At 25.8% G+C, this 25,950-nt stretch overlaps 4 protein-coding genes across 4 annotated transcripts; all 4 read right to left on the bottom strand.

The window, feature by feature from the left end:
- Positions 1–1,514: 1,514 nt before the first annotated feature.
- Positions 1,515–2,439, bottom strand: LOC145834060 (uncharacterized). The gene has a single exon (XM_082941393.1). The coding sequence runs from the start codon at positions 2,325–2,327 to the stop codon at positions 1,884–1,886; it is 444 nt and encodes a 147-aa protein (XP_082797519.1). The 5' UTR covers positions 2,328–2,439; the 3' UTR covers positions 1,515–1,883.
- Positions 2,440–3,730: 1,291 nt separating this feature from the next.
- Positions 3,731–4,168, bottom strand: LOC145833313 (uncharacterized). Its single transcript, XM_082940497.1, has one exon. The coding sequence runs from the start codon at positions 4,166–4,168 to the stop codon at positions 3,731–3,733; it is 438 nt and encodes a 145-aa protein (XP_082796623.1).
- A 2,358-nt stretch (positions 4,169–6,526) lies between these two features.
- On the bottom strand, positions 6,527–6,964 carry LOC145833311 (uncharacterized). The gene has a single exon (XM_082940496.1). The coding sequence runs from the start codon at positions 6,962–6,964 to the stop codon at positions 6,527–6,529; it is 438 nt and encodes a 145-aa protein (XP_082796622.1).
- Positions 6,965–9,772: 2,808 nt separating this feature from the next.
- Positions 9,773–10,215, bottom strand: LOC145833310 (uncharacterized). Its single transcript, XM_082940495.1, has one exon. The coding sequence runs from the start codon at positions 10,213–10,215 to the stop codon at positions 9,775–9,777; it is 441 nt and encodes a 146-aa protein (XP_082796621.1). The 3' UTR covers positions 9,773–9,774.
- Between the last annotated feature and the right edge of the window lie 15,735 nt (positions 10,216–25,950).

The raw sequence follows: 25,950 nt of genomic DNA, 5'->3' as shown, positions 1-25,950 counted from the left end.
CGTTAATTTTGCTATTTAGATTATGAACAACTATTTTAGTACTATTGTTCTTTTAAATCTCAGTTAAAAACAATAGAATATATTTAATCGTTTTTGAAGTCTTAATATACTTCATCTAACATATTTTAGCGATCAGTCTGGAGTTTTCTGCTTTATAGTTTAATAAATATCTATATTTTAAAATATACTCTACATATAAGCAGAACAAAGTTAGTTTTTTTTTATAGCAATAATCCAGGGTTTTTTTAATCTATAGATTTTTGAAAACTAAAATATTTTTATAAATATAAAATTGGCTACTTTTACAGTTATTATGCATTTAATTTTGTTCTTTAAATAGTTACCTAAATAGTTTTAAAAACAACTTAATCATTCAGGTTATTTTTAAGAGAAGTAGATTGTCACTTGTCAGACATGTCTAGGATTCTAGCTTTTTTTACGTTTTCAAGATTTTACTATTCTATCGCACATTGTTAATGATGTATAAGTCGTAACAAAAAAGTTTCTGCTTTAGACAAAATATTGATTACTGTAAAAATTTCGAGGTAATTATTTAAGGGTTATAAAAATTATACTTTTATTTTTATTAAGTGATTCAAATAAGTTGTTTCTGTTTAATCATTTTAACCAGTCATGGGTGACGCAAAATACTTTTGAACTGTTAAAAATTTTTAAGTGTTTTACGAGAACTGTTTAAAAGTAAACAGTTATCAAACATTCTACAACAATACAAAAGCTTGTATGATATTTCAAACGGTATACTCACTACTCCGACTAGAAACTTTTTATTATTATCACTGTTACTTCCAACTCTTGGTCGTAGTTTTTATTTATTTTGAATTGATTCGGTGGGAGTTCAGCTCGGGTTGAAATTGAGGTCTCTTTTTAAACAATGTTAAATGAAAAAAAAACACCGATATTTGTCAGTATTTAATACCAAAACATAAACAAAAATTTATCAAGAACTGATTTAATTATTTTTTATGACTTTGACAAAAAACTCAAGAATTCAGTATTCTAAAATTGTTCAATAAACAACAATTTTAAAAACCGTACAAAATATTTTTTAAGTTCATACAACATCACAATTTGAAAATAATCAAAAGTAATGTTTTCACTTAAAGAAATCTAAAAATATATCCAATTTGGTCTATACTTGCAACTTTTTTGATTTGTTTTCAATTAAAACTAACAGTATTAAGGTAACACAATAGTTTAAACTCTAACCATTCGTATTCTGACCAATTATCTAATTTTATCAATCAGATCTACTTGAATTTTTTTTCAATGGTTTTTTCATTAGGAGTAAAAAAAGATTTCGAAACTATAGAATATGGCTATTTTTAGTAGTTTCTCTTGCAATGAACATTATTTACTTTTTTTTTTTACTTCTATAAAAATTTAAATTTCATATATCAACAATGATAAAACTATAGGCTATGTTTTATGATTAGAAGCTGTATTCTATTATTTAGTTCAAACTTTCTGTGTTTTTTTTATTAAAATAAACAAACTGATGTGAATTTTTTTTTATTGCAGAAATGTACACACATTAATAAAAAGCGATTATAAAATCTCAATAAAAGCAACAGTTTGTTATTGGTTTTTATACATATTTTACAAAAAATTAAACGTAAGATTCAAAAAAAAAAAAAAAAACTATAAGCAGTTTTTTTGTTAAAAACACAAACTTGAATAATAATAAAAAATACACGATCATAATGCTTGAAGAAATAATGTTAATGATTTAAATGAAAATTACAGTAAAAGTGACAGTAAAAAAAGAGAAGAACCTCTTCAAAAAAGACAAAACATAATAAAGGCGAATCAAACACCTAGTGACCCAAGTCAAAATAAAAATATTTTGGAAAGTTTGAGCGTAATCAGTTTTGAGATGATGCATCGTACGACTCCAACACTTTTTTCTTGTTGTACACGAGAGCTTTGTTGTTGGTGGCGCTCATATCAACCAGCGGAGCTTTGCCCGCCCTCTCAGCCTCCCTCCATCTCAACGCGCAAAGGCACCAGCGGTCGCCCGCCTTCAAGCCGGGAAAGTAGCTTCTGGGAGTGGACAGGTCGTTGCCCCTGCTCTTGGTGTACTCCAAAAACTCGTCGGTCATGACCGCGCAGACGACGTGAGTTCCCCTGTCGTAGCTGTCGGTCATGCACTTTCCGTTCCTGTACCAGCCGGTCATCGGGTCGGTGCTGCAAACCGAGAGCGGTTGATCGTTCACGTTGAGCTGCGTCTTCATGCGCCTCCTGCGGTACCTGCACTCTCCCGAGATCACCAACGCTCCGATGAGGAGAAACAGTAGAAGTTTGCCCATTTTGAATTTAAATAAAACTACGCTCTCTAAAGTTTGAACAAACGTTAGCAGAATTTCAAACGAATAGTGTAATAAAATGCTATTAAAATGTTTTTATAAGCAAAAGTTAAAAATTTAAAGTTATTTGTGTAATAATTTAAACAAAAAAAAAAAAAACAATTTCTACGTAATCAGGGTTGCCACTCTTTATAGAAAAACAACTAGCCTAAGAGTATAGGCAAGACCTTGGTGTTCGACTAGTACTTTAAATTTCTAAATTCATAAATAATTTCAAAATCATACCTATTTTGTGTGCAAAAAACATGAAAAATAAAAGTACTATCGTTAGTATAGAAATAGTTTTAGAGTTACTCTAAAATTACCATATATTTTTAAAATATTTTAGAACTGTAACGAGCTTTGAATTTTAAAAAACTAAATTCAGCAAATGGCAACCCTTAGCTAAAACTAAACTAAGACTTGGAAAGTTTCTAGTGGATTAATAATATATAAAAAAGTTGAACCCTAAATTATTTTCTTTAAATAGTTTTAGGCAAAATATTACATTTATCTACAAAAAATTCTTGAAAAATATTATAAATTAAAATAAGGAATATTGTAGATTTGTAAGCATAAACTATTGGTTATAAAATATTATTTATATTGGTAAAATCTGCATTGACGCATTTAATAAATAACATATTTGGAAACTGAATACTAAGACAGACAAATTATTATAGTCGCATTACTTGTAATTATAAAATAAATTATTTTAAGTTATTTATTTTCGAAATTCTAACTACTTTAAAATAAATGTTTACACTTTACTTATCTAAATTGATTTAAGCAATGGTACTAAATGTAATTAACATGACAGTATGGAATTTATTTTTAATCATAGCTTTTTATTGTAAGCATGATGGGTTTTTATCTAGCTAGTGAAAAAAAAAAGCAAAAACTTTAAAGATATACTGGAACTAACTTAGCAAAAAGAACAAAGAATATATCTTAGGAGATTAAGCTGTTTATCTTGTGTAGCAACAAACAGTACAGAAATATTTTATCATTTAGCTTAAGAATGAAGATATTGGCTTCAATGTGTTACTAACTTAGAATTTTCATAAATAATTTTGTCTTAAAATAATAAAGAAATTAAATTGAGTAGAAATATGTTTAACTAAAGTTTTGCTTCACTAGAATAAGTAAAATACACTTGTACAAACTTAAGAAAATAAGAGGTGTAACTAACTAACTTGAAAAAAAAAGAATTTGATAAAACACTCTGATGATACATGTACAAGTTTATCAGATGTAAACAAAAACTATGTACACCATTCTAAACATTTACAAGCTCACTAAGGAAGACTGCTAGATAACTTAAAAGTTTCATTCTACTCTAACCAGGTTTTAGCAGTTCAATTTATCTACAACTCAACTTTTTTTGATGACACAGCATACAATTTCAATATATCTTTTTCCACATCGTTCAAAACTTTCTTGTTAGTAGCACTCATATCAACCAAAGGAGCTTTTCCAGCATCATGAGCTTCTTTCCACCTTAAAGAGCAAAGGCACCAACGATCACCCACCTTCAAACCGGGAAAACTGCCTCTTCGTGTGGACAGGTCGTTGCCCCTACTTTTGGTGTAGCCTAAAAACTCATTGGTCATGACCGCGCAGACTACATGAGTTCCCCAGTCATTGACGTCGGTCATACACTTTCCGTTTCTGTACCAGCCGGTCATTGGATTAGTGCCGCAAACTGTAAGCGGTTGATTGTTTACATTGTACTGGGTTTGGTCACAATTTCCTATTCGCCCAAATATGAACAAAATGACTAGACTGAAGTAAACTTTATCCATTTCATATAAACTTCTAAAATCTGTAGTAAACTCAAAGTTTAAATAAAACTCACCTTTTCTCATAAAGTAAAACAAGTAAATTTACTTTTTAATTAAGATATAGCATTAAATCTTAATTTAATTAAATCAACTGTTGATATATATTCTGTTCATATAACTATTGTCCTTTATTACTGTTTATTGGTTAAATGGAAATTTGAATGGTTTAAAACATTAATCTTTTTTTTTTTCAATTTATATTATGTACTGCTCAAGATATAGCTTCAATTAAAAAAATGTAAGGAGTTTAAAAACATAAACCTATAAATAAAAGAACAATATTTTTAGGACCTAAATTGGCTAAGCTGCTTAAAAATTAACAACCAAGATTTTTATAAACTTTATGACAAAACGGTTTTATTTTCTGGTAGAAACTGAAGTAACAAAAAGAATCTAAAAGAAGTCCATATAAATTTTATTGTTTAATAGAATGGTATTTTATTACAGGGTTGCCAAATGTTTTTGGAAAATTTTCTCCGAGTTTTCAAAATACCTTCTAGGGTTTTTAAAATTACACATTTAGCGTCTATTTTTAGTTTATAAGTAAGTTTAAGGTAAAAAAAACTGTGTTATATAGTATAAAAACATTGAAAAGATATCTTAAAGCTTGTTTAAATGTTTTTATCAATTAAAAAAATTGGATGATAAAAAAAAAAACTTATACAATAGATTTTTTGTGTCAAATCGAAATTTTACTACTTATAATGTAAAAATTGTTTAAAATTTCAGGTTTTTATTGTTTAAAATTCCAGGTTCTTTTCAAAATTTCTCGAATTCCAGGTTTTTTTTTAGGATACAAGGTATTTTGGCAACCCTGTTATTATCATTATGTTTAAAATACAAAAAAAAAAAGGTTCAAAATATTTGGTCTAACCTAACGTACCAAGAAACCTTTCGGTCATACACCACGGATACAGTTTAATGTCTTGTCCAGGACTATTAACTGTTCAAGGCAAACATTTTTTGAACAAAGTTTTTTTGAGAAAACAATAAATTAACCACAGCTAGCCTGAATTTTAACGCACAAATATATATTTGCAGTGTATGCAGTGTTATTGCTATTATTTACTTATAACTTCCAACTCAATACATTTTTATATAAATTTTAAGAACCAGGGTGGCATTTATTTTCCTTATATTTTATATGACCAAAAAAAAAAAACTTTTAAAGTAGCAAAAACCAACTTTTAAGCAAATTAAACACTTTTATTGTATAAAAGCAATACTTTTAGCTTATAAAAATTTAACTACTTAAAAGTTATAAAAAACTTAAATGACTTATAATAAGATCAACTTTACATACTAAATTTATAGAGATAAAATATTATATTTTTATACTAGATGCATTAACTTTGTTCATAACTGTTTAAGACATAAACTTGAAATAATAACATATGCAAAAAAAATCTAAATTTGTGTAAGCAATAATAAACTTTGTTTCAAAGCTTAAAGTATAACTTAGTTTATATACTCTTGAATATTTAGTCTGATCTACATAAACAACTGTTAAACTTATTCTGCATAAACTGGCTCAGGGAAAATCCAATTGCATAAAACTTGTTCTAAATATTTAAAAATAACTTTTTGAAGTATATAGCTTACTTCTTATAGTTTAAATTTCTAAGAGTGTATATTGTTTAGTCTACTGAATGTATTTAATAAAGCTAATAAAAACTTGGTTAACTTATTTATGACTTACATTTTTTTAATAGTATTAGTTTAAGTAAAGAGATCGTAGTGAATAATTTTATTATACAACAAAGTTAAAATTTCTATACAGTTGTTAATGTTTGTTAAATTAAATATTCTTAGTACGAAACACTTCATTTGGCAAGTTGTAGGTATTGGTACTATAAGTTTGATGATTTTTAGATAAAATGTGCAAAATAACATAGTTTAAGAACATACTAATGGTACATAAAAACAAAGGTTTTTATGGAAAAAAAAAACAAAACTGTTCATTTTTAAGTTTTAAATTTCTCTGTGCATTTAATTAAAGTTTTTTAGCTTTGAATTTTAACATTAATAAATTTAGTATACGCTCAAAATTTTTTAAACTAATTCTTTTAAAAGTTTCTAGGCAAACAAAAAAGATGAATAGATACGTTTAAGAACTATTTTAGACTAAACAAGTAGAAACTAAACACTAATGAGAAACAATCAAAACAGAAACCAAAAAATGTAAACAGTATAAAGTTTTTTAAGTATATAATTTAAAAAAAACTACTACTACTACTTAATGTATAAAAGTGTACCAAGGAAGCCCATTATGTGAGGAGTTAAAAAACTCAAACCAATTTATCAAGTTTTATAAAATTTTTAAACTGGTATGACTTTCTCATTCAAAGCATAAGATCTTAGAACATCTTCATCCACATCATCCAAAACTTTTTTTTGAGTAGCACTAATATCCACCAATGGGGCTTTAAATGCTTCTTCAGCCTCTTTCCATCTTAAAGAGCAAAGACACCAACGATCGCCTACCTTCAAACCAGGAAAAGAGCGGGTTGGTGTAGCTAGAGGATTACCTCTACTTTCAGTGTAGTCTAAAAACTCTTGAGTCATGACTGCGCAGACAACATGAGTTCCTCTGTCCCTTTTGCCAGTCATGCATTTGCCATTTCTGTACCAACCGGTCATTGGGTCAGTGCTACAAACTGTAAGAGGTTCATTATTGATGTTGTACTGCGTTGGTATTTTACTTACATATTCTTTCCACCAGTTTGTTGTCCAATGGTTACAATTTCCTTTTGCCATTAGGAGAGACAAAAAAAGAAAAAAGTAGATTTTTTCCATTTTTTGATCTAAAAAAGTCTATTGAGAATAAAGTGGTAATATTACTATTTGACTGGAATGCCTTAGTAGTACAAAATAAATTAATATGTATAATTTAATCTTATAAATTTTAAACTAATAGTTTTTGTTACAAGGACCATAATTAGATTGTGATATGTAAAAAATTAATTTATTAAAACACTTTATCATAGAAATATAAAACTTTATTCTACACACATCATATTAATCTAGTTATAACACTTTTTTCTTATTTTGATTTACTTTCAAATTGCCCTTAAAAAAATTATACTAAAAACAGGGTTGCCAAATGTTTTTTGGCAAATTTTCTCCAGGTTTTTAAAAGTACACATTTTTGGGTCTATTTTTAATTTAAAGTTAAGTTTAAGGTAATAAACTGTGTTAAATAGTATAAAAATATTGAAAAGATACTGTAATACTACTTAAAATTTGGTATTTAATAAAAAATATTTTGATGATGACAAAAAATTTTCAACTATATGATAGATTTTTTGAGTCAAATCAAAATTTTACTACTTAACATGTTAAAATTGTTAAAAATTTTAGGTTTTTTACAAAAGTTTTCAAATTCCAGGCTTTTCCAGGTTTTTTGGCAACCCTGTAACAATGAAATATAAACAATTTTAAAAATTTCAAATTAGTAATAGGCTTTTTAAGAATCAAATAATATTTTTCTGAAAATTAAGGGCATAGGGGGGTAAACACCCTTTTTTGGTTTTTGATCTTATTTTATATAGTTTTTACTAAGTTACAAGATGCTTTTTACAGATTTTAAAAATTCAAAATAATTTTTGAGATATAGCCGGTCAAAGTCAGAGGCAACAATAGGTTCCTTATGGGAGGCGCAAACTAAAACGGCAAAAATAGACCATTTCACTAAAAATCTATCTTCTCCTACTTTTTTTGAGATAACTACCTCAAACTTTTAGAAACGTTCCTTGATATATTTAGAAAATTCTGTTGGAACAGAATTTAAAAAAAATTAAAATTTTATAATAAAAAACTAAAAAAAAACTTTTTTTTGTTTATTTTTTTTATAATTTTTTTTTTTTTTAATTTTTTAAAAATTATATAAACTTAAAATATTCAACAGCTGTTCCTTAAAATAGGCGCCAAAATATAGGCTGCCAACAAATGATAGTAAAAACTTTAAAAAAAAAGTAAGTTACATTCAGTTTGATAAAAATATTTGAAACTTTCAATAAAGCCATAGGCGTAGGGTTGAAACTCTTTTTGGCAATAAACAATAGTAACCAAAAACAACCCTGAGTTTACTAAATACCATTTTAATATAATTTTTGAACTTTAGAGACATATTGTAAATGTATGGTTTAATTATTAAAAACATTTTTTTTTGTTTACTTTTGTTATAAAAGCATTAACTTTTCTAAAGTTTTTTGCGACAGAATTTTCTAAATATTGCAAAAATGTTTTTTAAAAGTTAAAGATAATTATCTTTAAAAAAATTAGGAAACATGTTATTATTGAAATAGTCTTGGTTTTTGCCTTTTTAGTTTGCGCCTACCATAAAGAACCTATTGTACTCTCCGCCTTTTCACCTGCTATACCTCAAAAATTATTTTGCACAACTAAGTTGATCTATTTAGTAAGTATGATGTAAGACTAAAAAATTCCAACATTGTACAGTTCTGCAGATTTTTTTTGCTTTATATAAAATATCTTTAAAATTTTCACTAAAGTTTTACACTAACCCCAATGTTTTTGAACAAAACAATTTGTTCATATTAGTTAAGTTCTTTTTAAGTTGATTTTTAAATACACTCCGATCAGAAGACCACCCAAATCACAATTGGGTAAGAAAAACTAGCTTAAGGCTTTTCAAAAAAAATACTAGTTCAAACTTCTCATAAAAATCAAACTAGACTGAGCCAGACAGCAAACTAGCCTGGTTAAGAAAAAACCTCTCAAAAGTTCAAAATAGCCTGAGTTGAATGTACTTCTGATAAAAGTAGAGTTCTTAAAAAAAAACAATATTACTCCACTTACAGCTATGATAGTTTATATACATAATCTGTTCAGTTATTATGATCTAACAACACTCTAATTATTCAAGACTACTTGATACTTAAACTTTGATAAGATTGAAGACCATTGAAGTTGGGCTGAGTTTAATATAAAAAATAGTTTAAATTTAGTTATCTTGAGTCTTGTGGCACTATCCTGTTACAGTTACTTTTAAGTTAAGTGATTTTAGTTACGTTTTAGAGGTAACATGCATTATTTAAAGTTTTATAATTTAAAAAAAACTGTTGTTTGAGTATGAACAACACTTTTGTCAATAACTTATCACAGCTATTTTTTTTTATGTAACCATTTCATTTGCTATTCACAATAGCTTATACAAATGATTGAAACTAACTTTTGAAAATTGTTATATAAACTTCTATAATTGCACAACACTTTGAAAGACTAAAGCCTCAGGCAGGTACATATTGTATTTCTTTACCTGTTGTAACTATAATTGCACTCATACCTGCAATGAAAATTTTCTTGCTCTTGTGCAATATAATTTTTCAAACAAAAACAGACTGGTAAACTGCAACTTAATAAAATGTCTTTATCAGAAAAGCTTTTTGCTTTTCTGTATAGGTAGACTCCACTCCATACTATAAAACATTATTATATTATTGAACAACAAAAAAAAGCGCTCAAAATATTTGGTCTTAGAACCTGGTGTACGAAGAACCTTTCGGATATAGAGATAATAAATATTTTGGAAAGTTTGAGCGTAATTAGTTTTGAGATGCATCGTACGACTCCAACACTTTTTTCTTGTTGTACACGAGAGCTTTGTTGTTGGTGGCGCTCATATCAACCAGCGGAGCTTTGCCCGCCCTCTCAGCCTCCCTCCATCTCAACGCGCAAAGGCACCAGCGGTCGCCCGCGTTCAAGCCGGGAAAGTAGCTTCTGGGAGTGGACAGGTCGTTGCCCCTGCTTTTGGTGTACTCCAAAAACTCGTCGGTCATGACCGCGCAGACGACGTGAGTTCCCCTGTCGTAGCTGTCGGTCATGCACTTTCCGTTCCTGTACCAGCCGGTCATCGGGTCGGTGCTGCAAACCGAGAGCGGTTGATCGTTCACGTTGAGCTGCGTCTTCATGCGCCTCCTGCGGTACCTGCACTCTCCCGAGATCACCAACGCTCCGATGAGGAGAAACAGTAGAAGTTTGCCCATTTTGATATTTTTATAAGCAAAAGTAAAAAAATTACAGAAGTTATTTGTGTAATAATTTAAACAATAAAAAAAAAATGTCTACGTAATCAGGGTTGCCACTTTTTATAGAAAAACAACTAGCTTAAGAGTATAGGCAAGACCTTGGTGTTCGATTAGTACTTTATCTACAAAAAATTCTTGAAAAATATTATAAATTAAAATAAGGAATATTGTAGATTTGTAAGCATAAACTATTGGTTATAAAATATTATTATTTATATTGGTAAAATCTGCATTGACGCATTTAATAAATACCATATTTGGAAACTGAATACTAAGACAGACAAATTATTATAGTCGCATTACTTGTAATTATAAAATAAATTATTTTAAGTTATTTATTTTCGAAATTCTAACTACTATAAAATAAATGTTTACACTTTACTTATCTAAATTGATTTAAGCAATGGTACTAAATGTAATTAACATGACAGTATGGAATTTATTTTTAATCATAGCTTTTTATTGTAAGCATGATGGGTTTTTATCTAGCTAGTGAAAAAAAAAAGCAAAAACTTTAAAGATATACTGGAACTAACTTAGCAAAAAGAACAAAGAATATATCTTAGGAGATTAAGCTGTTTATCTTGTGTAGCAACAAACAGTACAGAAATATTTTATCATTTAGCTTAAGAATGAAGATATTGGCTTCAATGTGTTACTAACTTAGAATTTTCATAAATAATTTTGTCTTAAAATAATAAAGAAATTAAATTGAGTAGAAATATGTTTAACTAAAGTTTTGCTTCACTAGAATAAGTAAAATACACTTGTACAAACTTAAGAAAATAAGAGGTGTAACTAACTAACTTGAAAAAAAAAGAATTTGATAAAACACTCTGATGATACATGTACAAGTTTATCAGATGTAAACAAAAACTATGTACATCATTCTAAACATTTACAAGCTCACTAAGAAAGACTGCTAGATAACTTAAAAGTTTCATTCTACTCTAACCAGGTTTTAGCAGTTTAATTTATCTACAACTCAACTTTTTTTGATGACACAGCATACAATTTCAATATATCTTTTTCCACATCGTTCAAAACTTTCTTGTTAGTAGCACTCATATCAACCAAAGGAGCTTTTCCAGCATCATGAGCTTCTTTCCACCTCAAAGAGCAAAGGCACCAACGATCACCCACCTTCAAACCGGGAAAACTGCCTCTTCGTGTGGACAGGTCGTTGCCCCTACTTTTGGTGTAGCCTAAAAACTCATCGGTCATACTCCATACTATAAAACATTATTATATTATTGAACAACAAAAAAAAGCGCTCAAAATATTTGGTCTTAGAACCTGGTGTACGAAGAACCTTTCGGATATAGAGTCGTACATCACTTGATACCTTTAACGTCTTGTCCAGGACAAGACGTTAAAACACCGATTATTAACCTCGGCAAATTTATCCCTGGGGGTAAACTCCCTTATTTTAGGAGTAAATTTTCTTTATTACAAGGTACGTAAATTACTGCTTATTAGTTAATATTTAACTCTAATTTCTTTAAGTTTAACAGACTCTTTAAAATTTACAAATTTTTATGTTTTAAAAGATTTAAGTTAAAAAATTCTCCTCTTTTTTCTATAAATTAAACACTATTTTTGTATAGAAGGTAAATTTAGTAATTACCTTCAAAAAAAGGGTAAAACATGAAAAAAGGTTAAGAACCGCTGCTATAGAGCTAATAGAAGGTATGTGATGCAACTTTATCAGATACTTTTTGTTAAACGAGTTGTTTTAAAAAATAAACTCATAAAAATGATTAACTCATATCAAAATATTTTTTTATATCTCTATGTAACTTTGATATTTTATAATTATTTTTTAAGTTGAAAAAATTAAAGTTGTTTGTATTGAAAAAAAAATATTCACCTCTGATATATTTCTCTGTTGGCCAATTCTTATCCGAATGTTAGAGCTTTAAAAGCTAAGAAAGAAATCAAAAGCGAGAAATAAAGTTAAATATAAACTAAATGTTTATAACTTATTTCACTTTACTATGATTGAAAAAAAAACTAGTATAGAAAGTTATAGATCGTTTTTGTTGCTCAAAAAGAGCATTTGCAACCAAAACAGAAAACGTTTATCTTTTTTAGTCAATAAAATTTAGCTTGCATGAACTATTTTAAATTAGAAAAATTCAAAACGTAGACAAAACTTGGCTGCAGCATAACTGCAAAAAGTTTAATTCGAGCTACAGATAGGGTATTTCTGAAATTATTTAAAAAAATATTTTTATTTTTTTCGATTTTCAGATATCAGTTAAAAGAAAAAGTATTTTGTTATAAGACTAGTTATGTTGCAAGCTATCTCGTATGATAAGAATAATAATTGAAACTATCGAAAAAGATTCATGACTAAAAACATGATCGTGGAAAAATTTACTGACATTATATGCAATAGAAAATGTAAAAAGTTTTAATCTTTAACTGATTTCTCTAAAGTTTCTATTTTTAACCTTGAATCTAAAATTTCTGCGATATTTTTAAACTGGATTAGTACAAAGTTAAACAATTACTGAGTCAAATGTATATCTAGTGTTAATATAGCTAAGGTATTTATCTTGATAATATTATTAGAAAAAACGATTTCAAAAAAAAAAAAATTTCAATTGGTTTGTTCTATGTATAAAAAAAGCTCAAAAGTTCTTGTCATACTTAAAGTTAACTAAATAAGATTTTAATTTCAACAAACGTTTCTTAAGCTAAAGTTGATGATACACTAATAAAATTAAAAAACCAGAAAGTACACCTATTGCTAAGTCTAACAAAACCGTTTTTCATGGCAATGTGTTTAAACAAAACAAATATACCAAAATACTTGATAAAAACTTTTTTTTTTTTGTTTTTCCCAACTCGAGTATAAACTTAGTTTAAACTTTTCTATGTTAGCTATCTTATTTTGTAAAAACTAATGGAATAAACTTTGCTTACCTTTAGTTTTTATAACGGAACAATTAATATGAGCCGCTATTACCTAGCAGAGTGGTCGTCAAAGTGTGCATAGTTTTTTTTATACTAAGCACAGAAAAGTCAGTAAGCTGAAAAATTTGGTTTTTTAGATGACCTTTGTTTTGTCTATTTCTATGAGAAAAATATAACTATAGCATATAATAACAGTTGTTTATATACTAAGGCACTTAGAAAATAAAAAAACTTATAATCTTTAAAATAAATACATAATTTTTATGATCTAGTGTGCACAAAATTTATTTCCCACTAGTTTAGTGTGCACAGCTTTTGAAAAGGTTTAAGACCACCGACCATTTAGTTCATTTAAAGATTAATTTCTTCACTATTACTTTAAATCCGAGGCGTGAATAGACTTTTCTAAGTGAAGTTGCACAATTTATTTTATTGATAACAGAACATTTTTGTAGTAGCTTTTACAACTTTAGAAACTATATACTTTGGAAAACTACATAAACGTCTAAAATTTTTCGAAACATGAAAGTGTTTAAACTTTTAACAATTTACAAATACCAGTGAAACAGAATGCGAAATCTGAACATTAATCCACTTTTTTAACTTTAAAAAAAATTATTAAAGCATAAATTTGAGCTCTGTTATTATTGACAAAGTTAAAATTTGCCTTACACTGTAAAGCTAACATGTATTACGAAATCTTTTATATATGATAAGCTAAAATCGAAGAGCTAAACATATTTAGTAATTAACTTGTCTTAATAAAATAAAATATTTTCAATCATATGTAAATAAATTACTAAGTGAAAAAGTTGCAGTTATAATAGCTTAGCCAAAAATTAAATTTTAACAAAAAACAAAAAATATTTTCGCAAACAACTATTGGCAGACATTAACAATCATTTACAACTTGATGAAAAAATACAAACTATATAACTGCGTTTTCTCTGATTGAAAAAAGAAAACGAATTTGTTAAAAGTTTTCTTATTAAAAAGGAAACCCTTGGAAGTGTAAAATAATTCAAAATAGCTTTCTTAAACTCTTTTCATTGGCTTTTTTTTATATGACAGGTTTTATTTTCAAATGTGCTCCGTTCGTAATTATACATTTTCATATAACGTATACTTTTTTTTTCCTACAAAAATCTTAAAAACTACGTTGTATTGACGAAATTCATTGAAAAATGCAAACCGAGTTTTACTTAATTTCAAAAAACTAACTTACTAACATATAGGTATGAATTTCTTGTATACTATTTTAAAGGAAAACTATATTTTATTACGTTTATTCAATTTTTTTTAGGGGTTGCACAGGAAACTAGTCAAAACGCGCTTCTGACATAATCATATTTTTTTTACATAGCTAAAAATGTTCTGGATTGAGGTACACTACAAATTAGGTACACTTTCTCTATTAGTGAGTATCTGTGGCCTTTAAGTTTATTGTAGTTAAAAATGAAATAATGCAAAAGAACATGAATGAAAATAAATACATACCTGCTGCCAATATAAAGGCAAGTAAACAATTGTGCTAATTTGGTGACTATTTGGTTATATTTCTATGCTATAAACATTTTTATCTGCATCTGGTTCAATGACTTAAAAACGGATGAAAACTTACGCAAAATGGGACGCAAAGTATGATAAATGCCATCCACATGAGAAAAATATATCTTTAATTACAGTTTTGTATGTGTTTAATTAAAATTACGACAGCTGGCTGTTACTCTTTTAAAATTAGTTAAAGTAGACCGTAAAAGAAAAATTCTGGGCTCAGTAAATGGTTAAATGTAAATTTAAATATAAGATAACATTTTAATGGTTTACTAGTGTCTATTAGTAGACAATAAATTGTTAAAACGTGTATTTCATTAACGTACTCCTAAAATAAAACTTAACTAAAACTATTTTAAGTGCTTGTTGAAACTTATATAAATAAAACGTACTTTACTATTTATATGAATAAATTTAAAAGGTAAAGGTATAAGTTTTAAAAAAGTAGCGCTTTTATCACTACTAAACTAAATTCTATTGATACTATTTAAGTATCTGTAGTTAAAAAAAATATTATTTGAGTTCAAACAAGTGATTTTTTTCTAAATTGCAAGTTATTAGTAGAGATTGTATTAGAATAAAAAGTATAGTACTTAACCTTGAGTATCCACCAGTCACAAAAAAGCGTGCTAAAAAAACTTTCTCTAAAAAAAAAGGTGTAGAAAAAAAACCAGGCTTATAACAAAAAAACAGCATAACTTTTCAAAAAGAAAATACAAAAATATAAACAATTCAAAAGCACGATTTGCAATAAAATAAACTATTTTAAGTAAAAGTAAAATAGATTTATGTAGCAAGCTTTTTTGAAAGTTCCAACTAAACTTTAGTCTTTTCAAAATGAAAATATTAGCACAAACTTTCAAGATAAATTATCAAAAAAATAGTTAGAAAAAAAACAATAAAGTTAAAGGTTATAGATAATTTATTTTTAAAAATTTATCAATAACTTGTAAAAATAAAAATAAAAATCGTTTTAACAGTTTACCTTTTAAGATAATTATTGTGATAAACGAAACAGAATAAGAACTATTATCAAACTTAAATTCTTGCTAGAAAAAAAAGGGTGTTTTACCGTTTTTATTTGTCAAAAGATTTACTTTTATAATCAAAATAAACAACTTCTCCTGTCTATATCTTTTGATGACAATTATAGAAATCAAAAACTTTTGATAGACTTCGTTAACTGTGTTTTTTTTAATGATTTATTTAGCTTTATAATATTTTGACTAGTTATTTCTAAATATTGGTATGCTCGAAGTAATATAACGTTATACAGAGTAAATAACGCTTAAGTAAAACATTAAAAGTATTTATTATTGATTTTCTAATATTAGTAATTAGTTGTGAACGTTTCTTTGTAAACAGTGACTAATTATTGATTTCATTAAGTTTTATTATAGTATACAACAATTCTTAAATACTTGTTTTCGAACAACAATACAAAAAATTCATTTGTTTATTTAGGGGTAAATGTTTGATAAAAGTTTTACATACCTGATGTTTTATTTGAGTCATTTTTTTAATCTACAAAGCCAATACAACTGTTTTAAACAAGTATACATTTTAAACGACGAGCGTTGACTTAGCTCGATTAGCATTTTTTGCAATCTAAAAAAAAATTAAAATCCAATTATTTTCTTTATCTTTAAAGCTAACTAAGATTTTTTATTAATTTTAGAGAACGCTCCTTTGCCATCAATTAAAAAAAAATTATTTGATTTGGGTTTGAATTTTTGATTGGGACCCCTTAATTTTTTTTATTTTTTTGATTTTCTACTCTAACGGATGTTTTAGCCAAAATATATAATTTTCATTTTTTTTTTATGCTCTTACTCTGCTGTGTTCTCGAGGGTCGTTGTTTTTGTTTTTTTTTTAATTTAAAATATTTTGTTAGTTTATATACAAATATGCCCGATTGTAAATTTAAAAAACCTTTAATTTTCTAACAGTCACTGTAGCAAAAAAAAAACTTATTCATGACTACTTTCAATGGTCCACGCTTTTTTTATGATTGTTTATTAAACATTATCATTATTTGAACATGAAATCCCTCATAAAAGAAATATGAGGGATTTCATGTTCAAATAATGATAGTATTAGTAAAACGTACATGGGTCTTGTCTTACATAAAAACAGTTCAGATTAAAAAAAGCGTGGATCATTTAAAATAGTCATAATTAACAGTATTAAAATAAGTTAGTTTTTGTTTTTGTTACAGTGACCGTTAGAAAATTGATGGTTTTTGAAGTTTATATTTGGGCATATTTTTATATATTATTAAAATATAAGAAATTAAAAAAAAAAAAACGACTCTTGAGAACACAGCAAAGTAAGAATATAAAAAAATGCCTATATATTTTGGCAAAAACATTTGTTAAATAAAAAATTCCAAAAAAAAAAATAAATTCTAAGGTACCCAAATAATACAAAAAATAAATTAACGATGGTTTAAAAATCTACCAGTTTATTGCACGTTTTCTTCAAATTAATTTCTGACAACCGTCCTTCATCAGTGAAACTTTAAAACTAGTAGTACCCAAATAAGAAATTCAACCCCAAATCCAATGAACTTTTTTTTAAACTAAAGTCAATGGAGCGCTCTCTAAAATTAAAAAAAATATTAGTTAGCATTAAACCAGGGTTGCCACTTAACCTGGAAACCTGGAAAAACCTTGAAAAACCTTGAAATACCTGGAGTTTGACAATTAAGGCAAAAAAAAAAAACTGGAAAAACCTGGAACTTTAACAATTTTCACATGTTCAGTAGTAAAATTTTGAATTGACTCAAAAAGTATATCATATAAATAAAAAAAATTTATCATCAACAATTTTTTTTTTAAACATATTTAAAGTAACTTTGCAGTTTCTTTTCATTGATTTTATACTATTTAACACAGTTTCTCACCTTTAAGTTAACTCTAAACTATAAATAGACCCTAAAATGTGTACTTTTAAAAATCTGGATGAAATTTGGAAAACCTGGAAATTTTTTTGAAAAAACGAGTGGCAACCCTGCTTAAACACAAGAAAAATAATTGGATCTAAAGTTAGGACATTTTTTAAAATTTTCAAAAAATGCTAATCGAGCTAAGTTAACGCTCGTTTTTAAACGATATAATATAACAGACTTAAAACTTTACTGAAAATTTTTTTTTTATAATATGTATCAACATCTTAGTCATTTAGAAGCTAAAAAACTTAAGATATATCTTAATAATATGATACACCTACGAATGTAATAAAATTAGTTATAAAGATGTTTTGAACTAATGTAAAACTTGAAAACAAAAATCAAAATAGTACTACAAAGTTAGTTCTAAACAAATTGACTTTTTCTGATTAAATACTTTTTGATTTTAAAAGCTTAACAAAAGTTATCTGCTAACAACTGCAGTTAGTTGCGGATTTTAAAACCTTACATATTGTACATATACTTTAAGTAATAAATGTTTTAATAAATTCTAAGGTAATGAACAGTTTGTAACTAGTTTTATATAAGACACAAACTTAAGAGTTTGTTATTTTCACATATCAAACAGTGTCTAAAATGAAACTAGCAGTAGCGTTATTTTTAACTACTTTTCTAACTACTTAAAATAGAGAAGTACTATAACTTTTACCTAAAATACTGTATATTGATTTCTTTACTTCTGTGATAGAGTTAACATGACTGTTTTGTTTGCCTAGTTTTTAAGAGTTTAGATATGCTGTTTCAAAACCACTTTAATACTTCAATAACACTTTTTTTAATAATTTTGAATGTTTATAGAACGACAAAAAAAAAAGCATTAGAAATAATTGATCTAAGGACCTGATGTAAGAAAAAACCTTTCGGTTTTCGAGTCGTACACTACTTTGATAAAGTTTAAGGACTTGTCCAAGACTAAAAGTTTTTGTAAAAAATTTTTGTTTTTGTAGGAAGACTAAAAAACTTTAGTAGTATAAAACTAAATATCATTTAAATACTGAAAACAAGTCAAAACTCATGCCAAAAAACTTAAAGTATTTTTATGCCATTGCAAAAAAAAGTCGTAAAATATTTAGCTTTTAGTTGTAAAGCTGCTTTTTTTTTGCAATAAACGGTCAAGACAATAATTAAACGTCTTTTTAAACTATAATTTGTTTTAAGTAGTTAAAAACAGTGTAATTCAATATTCCACTTAACAATAAAAAATAAAAAAAAAGTTAATTTTATAGGAGATTTTATCTATTTATTTTTGTTACATAAAACATCCTAGAAAGCAATAACAGCTTTTTTTTGTATTAAAGATTAAATAAATTTTCAAATTCATTATTAAATGTTATATACAATAATAGGTACTTTTCTTTTTAGTTTAAACTATTAAAGTTTAAAACTTCTAATGACGAGTATTATTGTCTAAGTTTTAACTTTAGTATCTTGTTTTAGAAGGTTTAAAAAATTTAAATTAAATTGATTTATTATACGTTGAAATTTATTATTTAAAATCAGCAAATGTATTTTTTGTATTAAGTACTAATTAGCTTTTATTTTTTGTAACAAGTAGTAACACAATTTAACTTTATAACATTAGTTCAAAACAATTACATTTAATTTGTGAAATCATTTTAAATTATAATTTTGTTTTTTAAGCTGTGCAGAACAAAAAAAAAAGATTAAATCTAATTATTAAAATTCAAAGCAGTTAATCAAGATTTTTTTTCTTTAATTAGTATATGTGTAGTATATATTTATAAGTTTTAAATCTTATTAAAAGTTCAAACGTCAAAATCCACTGTTGTATGCATTTAAAAACATTATATTTTCTAGTGCTTTAATAATTACTTGTTTTTCAAGAACTAGTATTTGTTTTCAGTAATTAAAAAATATATTTTCTGCACTACTTAAAGCTTTCGAGTTCAGTCATGTTTAATTTTTACTTTTAGTTTTTTTTATAAGGTATTTTTATTTTCAAGTTAACTTCAGAAATATGTCTAGAAAATAAAATAGTAACAATTTATAACCTTTTTTTCTAAACAATTAGTTTACTAGTACATTAATTTTTTTAAAACAAAACAATATACGTTTGTAAAAAGCTATTTATTTTTTCAAATGTTTAGTCGTTTCAAGTATAAAGGTTTCACGTAGAAAAGTTTTATTTAATGTCTTAGAAAAATTTAGAGAAGAAAAGCACCCATCATCTCATTATCATAAAACATAGCCGTACAATAAGGAAGAGTTACTTGTAAAAAACTTCGTAAACATGTATGTAAAAAAGTTTTTAAGAGTAGGTATTGTGCAAAACATTCAACTTATACAAAACTAAATTTTCATAAGAAGATTTTTTTAAATAGACTGAGCAAGTAAATTTCGCTTAAAAAACTTGAAATGATTTAAATGTTAAGTTGAAAGAAAAAAAAGGAAATTTATTTAAACCTAAAAATGTACTAAAACAACTACAATATATTTCAAGTTTCAAAAAATTAAAAAGTATTGTACAACAAATTCCTAAACCAAAAGTGAAACTAATATATTTTTAGATTAGAATAGATATATTTTTTCTGACAAGCATTCATTTATACTTAAAGTTTACATTTAAACTGAAATATTATAAAAATTTACAGTTGTTATTTTTTTTAGTATCATATCAGCTTAGTCAAGTTAATAGTACTTTAATTTTTAACTACTTAATATTTTTGTTGTAACACTTTTAATCATTTACTTTTATTCAGCTTCATATTTTATACTGCAATAATTTACTTCTTAAAACATAACAAAAATATATTGTTTTTAACTGCTTTTTTGCGAAACATAAAGTTAATTACTCCTCTAAATATTGTAGCGCTTATACTACTGACTGGTATATATTTAGTAAAAAAAACAACAATAAAAAATACAGTAGCTATAAAACTTCTGTTATTCGTTATAACATGTGTTTATATCAAAACAACTATAAAACGTATTTTTTATACAGATTTCTACTATACCTAGCTTTTTTATGATTGTTAAATTATTTTTTAAGTTTCAAAACTAGAATAAAATTAGTTTCTTTGCCTTTATTGCAGTAGTTTTTTTTTAGCAAAACTTGTTTTTAACAAACATCTGCTATATTTAATTTTTTGTTTTTAATAGGTTCAGTGAAAAGTATAGTGAATACTCAATATTAAATGTGTTTATCATAAAAAAGTATTTATTTTTTTGTAAAACAAGCATGAAATATAAAAGAAAAAAGTTTGTTGATTTTAATAAGACAATTTGTTAAAAATATAAGACTTAAATAAGAACACCAAATATTTTTCACTGAATTAAAAGTACATATATACTTTAAAAATTATCATGAATAACGTACCTAAGTTTAATTTTGTAGATTAACTATTTAAAAATTATATTAAAATTAGATTTATGACTTTTAAAATCTATGTGTAAATAAAAAAAAAAGTTGCTATGGTATGGTCTGTTATGCTGGAGCAGAACTAGTTAAACAAATGTTTATGAAATCAATGTACAGAGGTGCATTCACTATAAAAGCTAAAAAGAACAACTAGAGTGTAAGTAGTTTAAAAATATCAAATAAGTATTAAACATTGAAAAAATTTTCAAATACGAGTTGGAAATTTTTTTTTTAATTTATAAATAAATTATTACCAGTAAATTTCAAGTTTTACTTTAAAAATATAACTAAAGTACATAGCCATTCAACAAGGTCCTCAAAAACATTTTTTTACTAAGATTTAAAAACAGTAATGGTCATAAATCACTAGCTCAAAAAGCTTTCGACAGACCTACCTATTTATTCAAAAGACAAAAGTCATCTTGAAAGGTTCCAGGTTGAGCTGAAGGATAATTTATTAACTGATCAACTAATTTAATAGAGTTCACATAAGATGAACAGGGACATATATTTTTTAATATTTATAAGGAGTAGATTAGTATTTACTTTTCAGTTGAGTAATTTTTTTTGAGTATATTAATTGGGTTTCAATTGCATTGGTCCAGTCTAGTTTGTAATAAGTTGTAATATGTTTTTTTTTTAGTTTACCAGTTTAGTAGTAAATAATTTTAATAAGTAGTCTAAATTTTACCTGTGTAAATAAACATATAATCTCTATATATATCTTGTTAAAAAAGTTATAATTTAAATTATAAGCTGAAATTATTGATAAAAATTGAAATTGGTAATAGGTTGACTTATTTTATGATTATTATAGTTTTTTTTATTTTTACAAAAAAAAAATTCACCTTTTTAAGTGTTTTTATGCTTGTTTACATTAGTATTTTACTTTGGTTAAAGTCTTAGATTTAGATATTTATTCAAATTTGTAAAAACTTATAGTTTTAAATAAAAGGATATACTTATTTTAAATACTTTTCATTTAGTTTAAGCACAGTTTTTCTCTTATTTTAAATAGGTTATAGCTTTTTTTTTTTTAATTAAAGCTTTATGTTGTTTTTATTTACTTTGATGTTATAGCTTTTTTTATTATTACTTATTTCTTAATAATGTAAAATAAGTTGATAGTAGAGTCCAAATTCTTAAACATACTTTTTAAAACTCAATCTTCTTTATTTATTTATTTTTTTCAAATCATAAAATTTATTAAAGGTTAAATTATTTGCTAAAATTATTGATAAATTTCTATTTTTAAAATATTTCAGATTAAAACTTAACCTTTTAAAGTAGAGTTCAATATATACTTTATGTGTGTTAAATTTTAAATACTGTTGTACATAATTTCTTTTTTTTTGATATTTTTGTTTAGAAAAATATTTAAAGTACTAATGCTTAATATTTTCTCTAAAGAGTTATAAAATAAATTCTATTCTAAAGTTTAATAGTCTCATTTTTCATACTGTTTTTAGTTCTAGAGTTTAACTTTTACTGTAAAGTTTTTAATTTACTTTTTAATTCTTTATAATTGAAGTACCTTATTATGACTTTATATCTTCGTTATAATTATTTCGTTATAATATATTACTGTATAATTTGTTTTTATTTATATTCCAGTGAAGTTACTTTACTAGGATCTTTTGTTAGCAAACAATTAAAACTATATTTTGAACAGTTATCTTCGTTATATAAATGTAAAAGTAAATTTAAACTCAAGCAACTCTATTTCCGTAAATAAAAATATATTTATTTTTAATTACAATGTTTTACATGTTTTATGTGAATTTTAATGAATGATAAGATATTCGTTGTACTATGACTAAAACTTATGTTTGTTAATATTACATTTATTTAAATTTGTATAATTTTATTTTGCGGTTTCTAATTTTTTGCTTAAATATTGTGTCATTTATTTATACTTAAATGTCATTTAAAAAAGAAAGTATATACTTAAATATAAATACCATATTTTAACGGTATTTAGTAAAGTATTGACCGAATTATGATTTGTAAATTATCTTAAATAGCGAACTTGTAGCATTTTTTGAAAGTTTTTAAAAGTTTATCATTTATAAAGACAACAGTTTGTGTAAATAAACTAAGTAGATAAAATAGTAGCATTAGTCAAATCGTATTATACAAAACAGAAAAAAATGAAAACTAAAGAAAAAACAAGTGAAACAGAAGTTAAAAATCTGAAAACATGTAAACCTCAAACTGAAGACTCTGCAAGTTTAAACAAAACAAGTTTAACTGATTTTATAGAAAAAGTTCCAAAAAGCAAGAATACAGTTCAAGATGCAATAAATAAAAAAGTGGACGAAAAGGATATTATATTTAACAAATCTGTGGATGAAAATACCAAGGAAAACGTAGTAAAAGAAAACAAAAGTGTTAACAAATCTATTGTAAGCAACACAAATATACAAAATGATAGTTTGAACAAAGCAAACTCCAACAGCCTGTATCCCATTTCTGAAGCTTTAAAAGAGGCATATACAGCTTTAGGTTATCACGACAAGGAATTTTTGTAAGTTTGTTTTTAATACGTTAAAAATAAAATACTCACTAAATTTTATTTCTAGCACTGATCTAAGCAGAAGTAGTTCGCAGTTGAAGCTACAAAATTCGTTAGTTATAACATTTATCAAGTTATAACTTTTTTAAGTCATACAGAATTTATAAACTATATCAAACTCTGTGACATTCAATTTAATTTTTTAACAAATAAGTTTTTTTTTTAATATCCTTGTAATAAATAACTCAATAAATGGTATTAAAATATTGAATCAAAATATATCATTTTTATATAAAAAAATTCTTGTCTAGACAAATATTTATGATTATAAAAAGTAAAGATTTAAATTATAATTTTTCTATTAGTTTTTAAGTTAAATTCTCTAAACATAAACATTTTCTTTAGTTGTTATAAAAATAAGCTTACTATAAAATTAAAACTACTAAAAAACTTAATATTTAAGCAGTTATTTTGTACTATACAATTTAATTTTTTTGTTTATAGTTTGCATGTGAAGCCAAAACTTAAAGAATATTTTATGGTTGAAAAGAGCAACCTACCTAGTGAATGCTTTACAAAACTTTAAGAAAAATAGTTATGTTTTTAGAAGTTTAAATTGTAACATAGTTTTATAACACGTGCAAGATTCTTTACAACTATACTTTTTTACAAATACTTTAAAAAAACTGCCTTTTCTTTTGTTTAAGATTGAAGTGAAAGTGTAATTCGGAACACGTTTTCTAGAATATATACATGAAAAAATATTATATAATACTAATTTTTGATGTGGAGCTTAAAAAGTTTTTATAGTGTTTAATTCTTTAGAAATAAAACCGAGAAAATATACTTAAATAAAACCAAACACTGCTTTAAGGTAATTCAAATAAAAAATTTCAATTAAACTATTAAAAAAAAAATGTAATAGCACAGCTCTACAGAACTTAAGTTTATATATGATTTACGGAGCTCAAATTTTCCATTGTATGTGTTATTTTAGATATCCTAGCAGTTTACCCGAACCAGCAAACTTTTACGCACAAACAACCCGATCTCATCTAAACCAGTAAGCTAAGTTACCTAGATTCATGAAATACTGCTTTAAGCTTAATATTAAATACTATGATATATACTCTGTACTTTAAACTAGTTTTAGCCCTATGCATAAAATAAAATAAAAAATATATAACATTACACAAACTTTAGTTATTCATGTACTACTAAAAAATAACAAACAAAAGTTAATAATTTTTCACGAAGTTTTATCAACACTTAAACATTTAAAACATTGTATCAGTACAGTAATCTGTAGTATTTGCTTTGAACGTTGTCTATTTAATTTTAAGTATAAACATTTTTCAACCGTGTAGCTTATTAATAAAATAAATATACATAAAATCATTCCTCTGCTATGTTTTATTTTATAAATTACTAAAACCTATATGAAAGAAATAAAGTACAATAACTTTGAAAAAGTATAAAAGTATTTTAAAAACAGAACGACTCAACTACAACACCAGCCTTTAGCCTATCCACGCTCAAAACCTGCTTATCAAATTTTAAACCCGTATCCTAGTAGAGAAATATTGCAACAACAAAACATGATCAGAAGACAAAACCTGATTCGCAATGGAAACCCAATGAGCAGTAGATTTTTCACTCGACCTCCAACCCCCATGTACAGTGGAGGTCCTCGCAACAGCTTTCACGGCTATCAGAGCAGACCGTATTTTAACTATCAAGTACCTCGTTTCAGCCAAAATGCCAGTCCGTATCCCCGGCAAAGCCCGTCTCGCTTGCGCATGCTTTTAGCCAACAATCACCCAGCGCATTATGGACCTGTTTACCGTCATATGCCTGTGTATCGGCCTGAAAAGTGATAAGAAATCATGTAGAAAAATTTTTAGTGGTTGCTAAGAATACATAGAAGATTTTTATTAGAGTTAAGTTATGCTAAGATTTTGTAGTTTCTAGCTTTCTTTTGTAATTTTTGCTAAAAATAAAACACACAGTTTGGTATTGTTGACCGAAATGCAAGTACGAAGTCATGAAAACGAAATTTTGTACAACGAAACTTTTTGCGGTCAAATTTATAGTATAATTCATATTACCCGATTTTAAGTTGTTTTATGAATCGTTCTTTTAGCTTTTACTTTTAACAGAGTTCTTCAAAAGCATTGTATTTTTTATATAATAAATAAAATGTTTTGCGTATTTTATTGTCGATAAAAGGTTTAAACTAAAATAACAAAATTTGTTGTCTTAAATTTTTTTACTAATTACTTTGTCTGGTTATAGTATTTTTTAGCTGTGCAAAACTTGTAAAAAAATCGTATGCCTTTATTTATACAAATG

Source organism: Thalia democratica, chromosome 4, assembly GCF_965202585.1.
Source record: "Thalia democratica chromosome 4, ktThaDemo2.hap1.1, whole genome shotgun sequence".
Classification (NCBI taxonomy): domain Eukaryota; kingdom Metazoa; phylum Chordata; class Thaliacea; order Salpida; family Salpidae; genus Thalia; species Thalia democratica.
Note: the sequence above shows the minus strand (reverse complement) of the source record. Positions and strands in the feature narration are given on the sequence as shown.

Bases quoted from the DNA above. Each gene is read 5' to 3' on its own strand.
- LOC145834060 (XM_082941393.1), bottom strand. From the start codon at position 2,327: ATGGGCAAACTTCTACTGTTTCTCCTCATCGGAGCGTTGGTGATCTCG.
- LOC145833313 (XM_082940497.1), bottom strand. From the start codon at position 4,168: ATGGATAAAGTTTACTTCAGTCTAGTCATTTTGTTCATATTTGGGCGA.
- LOC145833311 (XM_082940496.1), bottom strand. From the start codon at position 6,964: ATGGCAAAAGGAAATTGTAACCATTGGACAACAAACTGGTGGAAAGAA.
- LOC145833310 (XM_082940495.1), bottom strand. From the start codon at position 10,215: ATGGGCAAACTTCTACTGTTTCTCCTCATCGGAGCGTTGGTGATCTCG.